General features: G+C 34.9%; 1 protein-coding gene across 1 annotated transcript in view; it reads left to right on the forward strand.

Annotated features, from left to right (window-relative positions):
• Positions 1-13,345, forward strand: part of LOC150086083 (proteasome adapter and scaffold protein ECM29) — a 367,922-nt gene that overhangs the window by 240,655 nt on the left and 113,922 nt on the right. The window contains exons 31-32 of the mRNA XM_090374364.1: positions 4,448-4,569; positions 8,727-8,889. Of these exons, the coding sequence (XP_090230490.1) occupies positions 4,448-4,569; positions 8,727-8,889 (285 nt within the window). The remainder of the gene's footprint in view (positions 1-4,447; positions 4,570-8,726; positions 8,890-13,345) is intronic.

Raw genomic sequence — 13,345 nt, forward strand, 5'->3', positions numbered from 1 at the left:
ACTTATACATGAAAAGATGCATGAAGCATGCCTGAGATGGTACAGTCACGTGCTGCATAGCAACGATGACTCAATAGCAAAGATGGCACTAAACATAAGCCCAGAAGTCTGGCAACCACGTGGATGGTCAAGGAAGCGATGGCTTGACCGACTGAAGGAGGATATGTGCACTACTAATATCAACCAAGAGATGGGGCAGATCGCATGAAGTGGAGAACGAAGTTCAGACAAGCGAAACCTGCTCCAATGTGGGACAAACGTGAGGAAGAAGAAGATTAATATAATTTATACATATTGATTAGTTATTGATTCTTCCAAGTGTATACTGAATAGAAATATATAAATTATCTGAGTATGGAGTTTTTGATATAAATTAACTTAACCTACCCAAAAACTCCATCGTCTAGAAATGTTAGACACTGTGCTCACCCAGCATGTAAGAAAACCAGAGCAGTTTTGCAAAATTTGACCAACAATTCAAGGTGATGCCCTGCTTATAGGAATAAAAGTGTAATTATAAATCACTCTAACACATTCACTGCATCAGGTTTTTAATCCCCTCGGAGGGGAAAACCACCTGACTTGAACTTTTTCTTCCAATTTTACAGAAATAAAACTGGATACTTTGTCATTCAACCTTCACCAGAGGCTGAATAATCCAGTCATAGTGAGAAGAAAACCCAAAAATATCTCTGCCCTCCCCAATCCAGATTGACTCAATAGCAGGTCAAAAGCAAAAGCCTTTTCTTCACATACGTGTAATTTTAAAACTATAAGATCTGTTTTTTTTCATTGGTCAATGGTTCTGTGGCCATCTGCAAATTTTGATTTTAGTTGTGAAAAAAAAATTTTTTTTTACAAAACAGTAAAATCACTTGGGAAAGTGATTGATTGACTGGTCTTCCAGACCAATGTATGCATAGCTGCAACAAAGTTTCTTATGTTTGCATATAACTGACAATTTCTACTCAAGGTTAGAATAGTGAACACACCTGACTGATGGGCAGAGTATGATCAAAGCGAGTGCCACAAGTAGACAAAGAAGCTGCTCATGATCTGGAAAATAGGGTTTTAGAAACTTAACACCATGAGTAAGCAAACCAGAGAATAGCAGAGCCGTGAACCTCCTTTTATGCTGATGATCTACTGATGTCAAAGGTAAGTGACCTGGATAGTCAAGGAATCCAGTGCTTGAATTCGGATTAGACGTGGACATAGGCTGTCAGTGAGTGGGTGTATGTCATCAGTGGCATTAGCAGGAAACTAGAATGAGATGAATGCAAAGTATTCTCATCTGAAGCTTAAATGATATTAGACAGGAAAAACCTATTTTGTATGAAATATTATTATAAGGGACCTTAGGGACCTTAGCTTTGAAATTAAATTAACTTCGGCCTTGGGAGGTTATCAACAACCTTATTTTTGAAAATATTCATCTAATAAGGAATTAGTTCTGGAACAGGCAAGGACCGAGGGAAAGCATTGGGTACCTTTAAATTGCAAAACATCATGCATATAAATTTTAATTCAAATGTAAATAAAGCAGATATTTTGCATACATTAAAAAAAATAGAAAAATTTATAGAAAAAAATTATAAAGAATAATTTGTAGCAGTGATTTCCAAACAATAATTGCGAAGATCAATGTGCAATGTGAAAGTAGAAATGAAAGAAATCAGTGTATTCAAAATTATAAAAACAAAAAAGTTTGTCTACATATTTGCTTGAGCACATGTGTTATGGTATCTCAAAACTGGCTGTTCAATAATTAGGCATTTTTTAAGAATATTTAATTATAATTATAAAATACTGGTCAGGTAGCACCAAATAAATTATTTTAAATTTGGTGCCAGACCTCTTATGATTAGCTCTTCACTGATGAATTAGTTCCCTGAGTATCTGCTGTTTGATGACATATGTAGCACACAATATTTCAATTTACAGTTCATCACTTTTCAGTCACAACATACCTTAAAAATTTTTTGTAGAGTACTGTGAAAATTTCTTATATAGATAACCTACTCCCAGAGTACTGTGAAAATTTCTTGTACATTAACCTGCCTATTTTCGATTGCCAAAGCAGGTAAGTGATCTGGATAATTTGAAATTTTGTATGAATTTAATGAAATACCCATAAACTAATTATTTGCTGTGAAATGTAGTGTAAAGTGTTTTACTTGTGTACAGGGTGTTTCTAAATTATGCCGATAAAATTGTAGGATAGTTCTACTTATGAAAATAAATAAAGTTCATATAAATGTGTTCATTTATATAAACTTTACAAACAGAAATTTTTCCTTTCTGAGTTACAGTCCAATCAGTGACATGGCAGTGTGTTGCCAAGATTGAGTCACCACTTCAATCAGCTTCTGTGATTGTTGAACATGATGAAAGGGCACTTGAAAACCCACATTAAAGACATGCATTTCCATCCTTCCTTTATCTCAGATCATATCTATTAAGAACATTTTCACTTATTTTTGAATACATGTTCATATAGACTTTTCTACTTCTTTTAATATGTATAAATAATTTCATTGGTATAATTTAGAAACACCCCCATATAATTGCTGGCTTCATTTAAGAGTCTCAAATGGTGGAAGACTTTCTTCAGAATGAGGATATTTTCTAAATGGAGTGGCCACTTGGATATAAAGTCTTATTCTCATGAATGTTTCTCTTCTCCAGAACTTTATATTATTTATGAACTTCTCTCTTTGTAGAAAATATTTCAATACCAGGGCTCTTGAACATGCTCATTAACAACATGAGAGTGCATTCAGAGTGTTGGAGCTCTCAGGGGTAATTATCTTCTTCCCCTTGCTCTAGTAATGGCTGTAACTTCCTCTGCTGGATATTCATTTTCATATGCACATGAGCTAATTTTCATATTTCAGGAACAGCATGCTTTACCTGTTTCATGCACAGTACTGTTTTGTCATAACATAATGTACTCTAATTCAGATTTCATTGACTTGTATCAGTTATTTTGCAAATTGTCACACTTTTTTTTTGATACCTTAGCTTTTGTTCTCCACTATATCTGATTACTGCTGCCTCCAGCCATCAGTAAAACAATGTTCCATTCAAGATCGTGGTCTTGTTAATCAATTGTTCTGAGTCAAAAATATGTAATTTAGAATGATTGCGAATTTGTTTTATTTTTTATTTGGTTTTTTTTTTTTTCAGTATTTCATGTTTTTTTTCTTATGCATTTTCCGAGATTTATATGTGAACCTTGATTATTATATTTTCATAATAATAAATATCACTTGATTGTAAGATCTGATATGTATACTTATGTACAATTATATATATGCTTCTTAATAATGTTATCATGATTGCTTGAGGCATAATGTTATAGTTATAATGAGTTTTCATGCATTAATATGCAAGGAAATTCATTACAACTAGAATGGTTAGACATAAAGTAATTTGCATATTACTTTACAGCTTTCTAGCATTTTATAATATTCCTTAGTTGTAAGGTTCATTCTTATGCTTACATGAAACTTAATTTTTTTTTTTTTTTTTTTTTTTACCTGTTTTCTGAGAATTTAACAAAATTGAGTTCCATATGTTTTGGCATACAGGTAGCCCTTGTTTTGTGCCGATTCTCAATAGCGACATGGCCACAAGGCCATTTTTATTTATAAAATCATCAGACAAATTTTATTGGCATCATACTGTACTATGTATCATGCATTGTTCACCTGATCAAGGACAATCAGAGCCAATCAGCAATTAGCGCATTCATATCATATCCAATCAGAGACTAGAAAGCTTCCCACCCTCAAAGTAGCCACTCATGGATGCGGGTGGTAAAGGTCCATGCAGTGAAGCATTCAGTTGGTTGTTGTTTATGCCATTTACATGTGTTGGAAATTTATTACACTAACTTTTTTTTTATTAATTGTTTATTTAAGTGATATAATAGTGATAGTTGTGTGCAGTTTTTGCCAATCATATTATACAGTTTTTAATTTAATAGAATAAAGAGATGCCATGTCTGGTAAAAGAAGTTCAATGAATCCTAGTGCAAATGAAAGCATGAAATGCACTTCGATCTATCACATTGGCAAATAAGATGGAGGTTATTCGGAGAATGGAAGCTGGTGAAAGCTATCCTAATGTGTGTAGAGCTATGAATATGCCTCCATTGACTGTTACTGCAATTATGAAGAAGAATGCTGATAAAATAAAACAATCGATGCAAAGTGGTAGGTAAAATTTTTGGTGCTTGGAACTGAACCCTGTGATTTCCCATTGACTCCATGATATAAAGGGTTCCATTTGCACCTGTTTCTCCCCCCTGGAACCTAACCCTGGCATAAATCAAGAGCTATCTGTATTTTTAATTGATAAAACAGCAAACTCTACACTTAGTTCACATAATTATTTTCTTCATACAACTTAAAGCATTGTATATATCCTGTTGTTAAATTAGGTTTCTGTGCGGTTATGTGATGTCAATTCTGGAAAAAGTGGAGAACATGCTCTGAGTATTGTTCTACCCTGTTTAGTGAAGTCAGGTTTAGGTAGTACTGTAAGTGAAGTACGAGCTATCAGGTAAGAAACCTTACTTTACGAAGAGAAAGCAATTAAATTCAAAAATTAAATCATTTTAAAAACAACAGGTAGTTCAGAATATTTAAATTATTGTTTAAAATTTGAATAAATTATACTTTTATATCTGTTACTATTTACAATTGCTACTATAGTAAATTTTCTATGCCCATTTGCCATTATTTGGGTCTTGTAATTTCAGATGATAAGAAATCAATTTTAACAAGATGATAACATAATTTATGTAAATTATTGCCAGGTTTTTATAAAGATTAACCAGCTATAATAATTCTATTATATACATTTATAGTAAATAAATAATTCTAATAACTAAAGTTATTAGAATTATTGTATATATTGTATATATTAGAATTATTGTATAATAAGTGTATATATTAAAGCTACAAATGTTGGTCAAAGCATTAGAAACCTCTGACAGTGCATGCAGTTTTTTATTGAATGAATGATATGATATAGTATGATTTAATTTTATTTGCAGCTGTGTGTGCATAACTTAGATAATTCTTGTTAAAAGGATGCTCTTAGACTTAACATGCACGTCCCTGAATGTGGACTTGCATGCCTCCACAACATGAGATTGATACATTTCATTTAGTAACAAACCTAGTTTGTTCAATGGTAGATATAAAATAAAGCTATGTGTTACCTGTACAATCACGATATATATAATGATCTATAATGTTTTTATAGATCATTATATCATGCTATAATGTGTTTGTTATGTATATATATATATATATATATATATATATATATATATATTGGCTCTGACTGTTAAAATGAATGAATTGAGGATCTTTCTCTTCCATACATTAAAATCAACTTAACTTTTTCTTTAATACTTAATTTAGTCACCATTTGTACCTGAAAAAAAACAAATATTGTTAGTAAAATTCTCTATGGTGCCTGACTTTTTCCCCACTCTGTAGGATGCAGTTTGTTTATAAATGGCACAACGTTGAACCAGTGACTATTTAAAATATCGGTAAAGAATTCCTATTAACTTTCATTGGTAAAGATTTGTTGTGAACTTAAGTTCCAAAAAATTAATATTTTTCTTATTTTTTAATGCACACATTTGTTATTTATGAGGCATGGAAATAAATTCCCAGACGGGTGATGTTGCAGTCATCTTTGATGAATTTGAAAATAAATGGAAGTGGTACATTGTAGTTCACACTTCCTACAGAAATTGCCCAGTAGGCCGACAGATTGCAAGTGACAATCAGTTTCGTTAGTAGCATTAACTTTCCATGTCATGAGTTTGCAATGGAGTAATGAACGAAATAACAAATTTCGCTTTAAACTGGGAAAGTCTGCAACAGAAACTTATAAAACATTAAAAACTGTTTATGCTGATGAAACATTAAGTTCTACCAGTGTATTTGGATCAAATGAATAAATGAAATGGTTCAAAGACAGATGTGAAGATGTTTGCAGTGTCCCAAGGAGTAGGTGTCAACCTCTTGAAATCTGTCAACCTCTTTAAATAAAGACAGAGTTGCAAAAGTTTGGGAAATTGTGACAAGGGATCATTGTTTGATTGTGAAAATGATGAGTTGGATTTGAATTAGACGATTTGTCAAATTCTGCATGAAGATTTAAGGAAAAAGAAAGTCTGTGCAAAATTTGAGCAGCACAGCTTCATAGATGAGCAGAAGCAGTGAAGGCTTCATCCAGACTTGTCAAGACAATTCTAATTTCCTTGACTGTATTGTCACTAGAGATGACTGTTGGGTGTTTCAGTACTACCCAGAAAAGAAGTGTCAGAGCATGCAGTGGACTTCAAAATCATCACCAAGGATGAAAAAGTTTTGCTTACAAAAGTCCAGGATGAAGACGATGCTTGTTATGTTCTTTGACAAACAGTGTAATTCACAAGGAATTTGTACCTGACAGAGAGAGTCACTGCTATGTGTTATGTACAGGTGCTTCAAAGACTATTGAATTACATTTTCTTGTGAGACTGCAATTTCAAGAGAAAGGTAGCTGGTTCTTGTTGCATGATATGCCCCTGCCCATTCCATACTTCTTATGAAGATATTTTTGACAAACGTGGAATTGTACAGATCAACCATCCACCCCACTCCCCTGATTTAGTGCCAGTGGACTTCTTCCTCTTTTCCATGGTGAAAACTGCCCTCGAAAGAAAGAGATTTCAGTATGTTGAGGGGGTAAACAAAAATATAACCACTGAACTGAACATCATCCCTTTGGACACCTTCACTGACTCTTTTCAGAAATTTTTAGAATGATGTGATAAGTATCTGATTATTAAGCAGTGACCCTTCATATATTAATAACCTGCAGATACAAGGCCCACTAGCTAGCTAGCATTTATCACAATATATCTATGTGGGATTTACTTAAAGATGTAACTATATTAAAGGCAAAGGAAAGGGCTTTTTCTTTCATAGAGCACAACAGTCTCACAGATTTTTTAAATTCCATACAGTGGAACCAATTGATGAAGTTCTCAAGAGAAATTTCTAAATGTGAAGCATTCTGGGAAGTTATCATATTTACTAGGCTTTTTATACTGACCTGACTATGAAATACAGTTCAAAGCATAGACCTAAGTGGATATCAGATGAACTGATGAGACTTGTGGTAATGAAAAAAAACATGCAGCAAAGATTTTTTTTAATTATGTAAACAAAGAAGGAATTTGTTGAATCACATTGGTCCACTAGATATGAATGGATTAACTGTTGATGATCCTGCTCAGGTTACAGATAAATTGAATGGGTATTTTGCATCTACATTCACAAATTAAGACTTTTTTTTAGGGATGGAGAATGATAGAAGTGGACAAATTCTAGTGGGTAGCTGAATGATTTTGTGAGAACTGAGAGGAAATTGGAGGAAAAATTGTAGAAGCTAAATGTAAAATAGATACCTGGATTGGATGAGATCTATCCATTTATATTAAAGGAGGCAGCAAAAGAGGTATGCAAACCTTTAGCAATAATTATGTGAGAGCATCCCTAGATTCAAGGGAGGTCCCTACAGACTGGAGATGTGTACATATATCCCCAATTTAAAAATGGGGGATCAAAGGGAGAAATGAGCATTATAGACCTGTTAGCTTGACTTCTGTTCCAGGGAAAATAATGGAATTGTCACTGATTAAAGAAGTAATGCAGGGGCAATCGTGTCTGACCAAAATTTTCTTTTTTTTCTGGTGCAGCATAAGTCATATGGTGCAAGACTTCCTTGCACCATATGACTAATAATAATAAAAGTACATTCAATCAGGTGGCGATTAGTTGGTAGTCACTGCAAAACTGCAGCATCCCAGCTTTTTAAATCCAAATATACAGTCAACAGAGTTATATGAAATTGTGTGAAGAAGCAATGCAATGAATATTTTTATTAACAGGTCCTGCATATAGTATACCCATCCTCTATTTCCAATAATCATTTCAATAATAAACAAATAAAAACACAAAAGATCGTTTTCAACTTTGAAGTTTAACCGTAGCTGGAACTGTGCGCCATGCAGTTCCACGTTTAGGCCCCAGTGGTTGAGTCAATGCTTAGTTGACCGGTTGCCAATACACAAATTTAGAGGTGATAAAATGAGTCAAAGGAACTGCGGAGCGAGCAGTGCCGATTTGAACAGTGCACCAAACTCGAATGAAAAAGTCATTAATCTATTTTCAACAAATAAAAACCGAAAATGAATTTTATTTTTAAATAAAATTTCGAGATCACCCAAGTCTGTTAATGATAAGTGTCCAGTTAATGTTTTGTAGTATTTTTAACTTGCTTATTATTATTATTATTACCATCTATGTCTACATGTCTTATAACCAAGGCAATTTAATGTAACTTTAAGAAGCAGCACCCCCATACATCACGAGCTGCCACTGATGATTACTTTGAATAAAAATAAAACTATTTTTGAGCTCCTTCTCTTTGTGCTCTTTTTATTTCCACACCTCATAAGTAGTAAGCGTCATCACATGAAATCTTTATTGTATAAAACAAAGTGAATTTAATCAGGCTCTAGTCTTGAAACACATTATTTTAAAATGTATTTGCAAACATTGTCACATTTAAATATCGTGTTATAATTCATTTTCAAGCTATATTATTTTATAATTCAATTAAAATTGCTTGATACATTTTTACAGCTTGTCAACTATTGTACAGATAAGCAAAAATGCAGGGCGTATGCTGAAACCTCATTTGCCACTTTTGATTGTAGCTCTTCTTGAAGCCCTTAGTGGTCTTGAACCCCAAATGTTGAGCTATCTAAGTGTACGTTTAGAATCTAATCAGGAATCCCAGGAGAGGGTGAGTTTGTAATAATGTTTTATAGCCATTTATTATTATTATTTTTTTTTTGTTGTTGTTTCGATTTTTTAGCTAAATAGCACCTCTGAACCTAGTGTTCCATCAGAAACACATTTCTGGTGGGAGGGTCCTAGGAATACAATTTTTTTTTTTTTTTTTTATGACTACTTACTAATCAAGTATTATTATAGCACTTTTGACAACTATATATCAAGATCAATAATTTTAATTTGTCAGTTGTTGAAAGATAAATGATAAGGAGGCCTCAACAAGTAATGAAACGGTTTGTAATACTTAATCAAAGCATAAAATTATTATTAAAACATGATTTTCCTAAGCACTAACCATATTCAACTTATGAATGAATTGAAGTTCCCTAAAATTTCCAATTGGAGTTTTTTTCATAGAAGTCTAAATACCTGCTCCTAAAGGTTGTTTTGGCCTGAATCTTGATTGTCAGTACAATAAAGCATTGAAAATCCAAACTAATTGGAACCAGGGGGGTAGTTTGGACTTCTGCTTTGTTCGGATTTTCGAACTTATCAAAAATACTGTTCTGGAGACTAAAAAAAGGTTTAATAAGTTTAGAAATAAAAAGATTAAGTTGTACATAAGTATTTTTATTCATAGTTAAAACAAATGGAACTTTCAGCCACAATAACACGTTTATAGGAATTTAACAAAAATAATTACTTATTTTTTTGCTGCACATTTTTGAACTTCATTTCTTTGCACCCAGATCTCTCTCTCTTTTCAGCAAGAGTAGTTGAGTTGGACAGCATTTAGTTTGTAGCACAGCTTGGTAGAATCATGGTCCTCCCCACCTGGATGGAAAAGACCTGAGTTTGAATCCTGTGAATGACGGTTGGAAATTTATGGACCTTTTTCACAACGTTGACTGAATTAGTTGGTTTCAGGCGACGGTAGCTTGGTTTTTCTTCCAGAAACTGTGGTTTCTACATCCATCAAACAAAAAGCCAACCACAGAACATGCAATTTACAAACAGTATGCACGGAGCAATATGGCCTTAGTCACCGATGCTTCTAAAACCCTACTAGAACAACTCGTACCAAGCCATCACCGTCTCTAGCACGGCGAATGCCTCGGCATGCATAGGCCTGGTATTAATGTCATTTACAGAAGCTTTCAACTCACAATTTCATTTCTATTTAAAATAGGAAACCCTGTAGCATCAATATCATTTTCCAACCACACCCTTGCATCACCTTCATTGCAATCTTTAAACCCAGGGATCAACTGAAACAAGTTGACATCTCATTCAGTATTTGTCCTTCATCTCCTTCAGTTCAATTCTGCTCATCTCCTATGGTTTCTTCCAAGCATTTTTTAAATTCTGTGCAGTGAGTGATTCCCATGTAGCAGCTGTCCTTGAGACTGGATTTTTTTACAAAAACCTACAATGATTTCTTCGTTGCTTCTGCTAAAATTAAATAATGCAAGACTTATTTTTTGTAGATTCTTTTCGATGACTCCGTGGTCCATCAATTCGAAGAGTGGTAACGTTTGGTGGAAGAAACATGACCTTGAGTCCATCATATATTTTGTTTAATGTTTACACTGAAGGATGTGATGCTGTGTTGTCTAGGATAAGCAAGACCTTGCCCATATTGCATTCTCTTTCACAATACTTTTTGATATTTGTAATAAAATCGTTGGTAAACCAATCGATAAACACTTCTGAGTTCATCCATGCATTTTTTTGTGCTTCATAACTCACAGGAAGGCTGTTGTTGTTGTGGTTGTTATTTGGTTTTAGGTAGATTAATGTCTAAGGCCATATTGCTCTATATATGCTGTCTGTAGTTGCGTGTGTTCTGTAGTCGATTTTCTGTTTGGTGGACGAAAAACCGAATTTCCGGGAGAAAAACCATGTTACCCTCTATTGAGACTGACTACCTTGGCTACGTTGTGATAAAGGCCCATAAGAATTCCTCTCATCATCGATGGAACTCGAGCCCAAGTCTTTTCCACCTGGTGTGGGGAGGACTGTGATTCTACCAACCGTTTTACGCATGAGGGCACACAGAGAGGCAGGAGACATTTTTAAGACAACAAGGTGTCTTTGATTTTCCTATCAACATCAATGACAATGTATGAGTATCTTTGGCATTAGTGCAAACCATAGCTGTAACTCTCTATTTACTCACTTTAAACCCGGGAGCAGCTGTTTCACGGTGACATGCAAGAGATTTTTGCGGCAGTGACTTTCAGTATATTCCAATCTCGCCTAATTTTTTGTTAAAATCCAGTGCCTTTTCACACAATAAAAGTCCAGATATGGGTGCTCCTAAACTTCATCTGTGTGACCCACAAATAAACAGACAGGCAGATTATGAGAATTCTTTGGTAAAGGATGCTAAGAAAAACAGCAAGGATTTCTTTACTTATATAAACTCTAAAAGGAAGGAGATGAATCTGATTGGTCCACTTGATATTGATGGTTTGACTGTTGATGATCCTGCTCAGATAGCAAACAAACTGAATGAGTATTTTGCATCTACATTCACACATGAGGAGTTAAGGTTTGAAAATGCCAGAAGGTTATCAAATTGTAGCAGAGTGCTTAATGATTTTGTAATAACTGAGAACAAAGTGGAGGAGAAATTGTTGAAGTTAAACATAAGAAAGACACCTGGGGTGGATGGGATCTATCCCTATTATATTAAAGGAGGCCGCAAAGGAAGTAAGCAAACCCTTAGCCATAATTATGAGAGCATCCTTGGACTCAGGGGAGGTCCCCACTGACTGGAGATGTGCAAATGTATCCCCAGTTCACAAAGGGGGATTGAAGGGTGACACGAGTAATTACAGACCAGTTAGTTTAACTTCTGTTCCGGGTAAAATAATGGAGTCACTGGTTAAAGATGCATTGCAGGATCATCTAGAGAAGACTGCAGCAATAATTCAGGCACAGCATGGGTTTGTTAAGGGAAAGTCTTGTCTGACAAATTTGATTGGTTATTATGATGTGGTTATAAAGGAACTGGATGCAAAAAATAATTTTGATATCATTTACTTGGATTTCAGGAAGGCTTTTGACACTGTTGCACATGGAAGACTACTGTACAAATTGGAGCAGAATGGTATTAAGGGTAAATTGCTACATTGGATAAAAGGATGGTTGAGTTGGAGAAGACAGAGAGTGGTAATCAATGGGTGCTGCTCTTCATGGACTAATGTTATTAGTGGATTCCCACAGGTTTCGCTGTTGGGTCCACTGTTGTTTTGTATATTTATCAATGATATTGATGAAAGTATATCAGGCTTAGTATCAAAAGTTTGCAGATGATACAAAGGTTGACAGGGTTGTTAATGACAGTAATGGCAGTGTGTTACTGCAACAGGATGTAGAAAATTTGGGCAGATGGGCTTAGAAGTGGCAACTGAAGTTTAACATTGAAAAATGCAAATTACTGCATATGGGTAGAAGTAACCCCAGAGAAACGTACCAACTGTGTGATACTACACTTAAGGTGGTAGAAAATGAAAAAGATCTGGGAGTAATTTTGCAGTCAGATATGAAGTTTTCTGAGCAATGCAGACAGGCTGCCAGGGCAGGTCATGGGGTTTTGTCAATGATATATAGGAATTTTGCTAGCAGGGAAAAGGAGGTGATTGTCCCTCTATATGAGGCAATGGTCAGGCCACGCCTTGAGTACTGCGTACAGGTCTGGAGACCTCATTTTAGGAAGGATGTAGATTTGCTTGAGCGTATACAGAGAAGGGCAACAAAATTGGTGAGGGGTATGAAAGGATCCTCTTACCAAGAGAGGCTTAAGTTCTGCAAATTGCAGTGGCTGGAGACTAGGCACCTGTGCGGTGATCTGATTGAGGTGTATAAGGCCTTGAGTGGGTTGAGCATGCTGAATTCTGATGGGATTCTTCCACTTGTTCAGATTACGAACCTAAGGGGGCATAAATTCAAATTAAGGAAAGACGGATGTAGAATAGAAGTGTGGAAATTTGCCTTTAGCCAGCTGGTGGTTAATTGCTGGAACAAACTTCCATCTGTCGTTGTGGAAGTTGATAAGTTAAATAAATTTAAGGAACTGGACAAACATTTAGAGGGAATGGTTGTGTGAATTTTTTTTTTTTTTTTTGGCTGATGCTGCATAAGCTCATATACTTGCTTTCTTGCATCACATGCCACTACTACAACTACTACTACATCTTCGCCCTTGTGTGTTGAACAAATAGTAGGATCGCTGTCCTCCCTACGCCAGGTGGAAAAGACCCGGGTTCAAGCTCTGTCGATGACAGTAAGAATTTTAAATGGTCTTTTTCACATTGTGGCTGAGTTAGTTGGTCTCAGGTGAAGTCAGCATTTTTTTTCTTCTGGAAACTCTGGGTTTTTTTTTTGTCCAGGAAAGAAGAAAGTCGACCAGCAAACACATGCAATTTACAGACGATATACATGAAGGCTATTTCAACTTT

The sequence above is a fragment of the Mastigoproctus giganteus genome, chromosome 5 (genome assembly GCF_048544385.1).
Source record: "Mastigoproctus giganteus isolate SK-2022 chromosome 5, ASM4854438v1, whole genome shotgun sequence".
NCBI lineage: Eukaryota > Metazoa > Arthropoda > Arachnida > Uropygi > Thelyphonidae > Mastigoproctus > Mastigoproctus giganteus.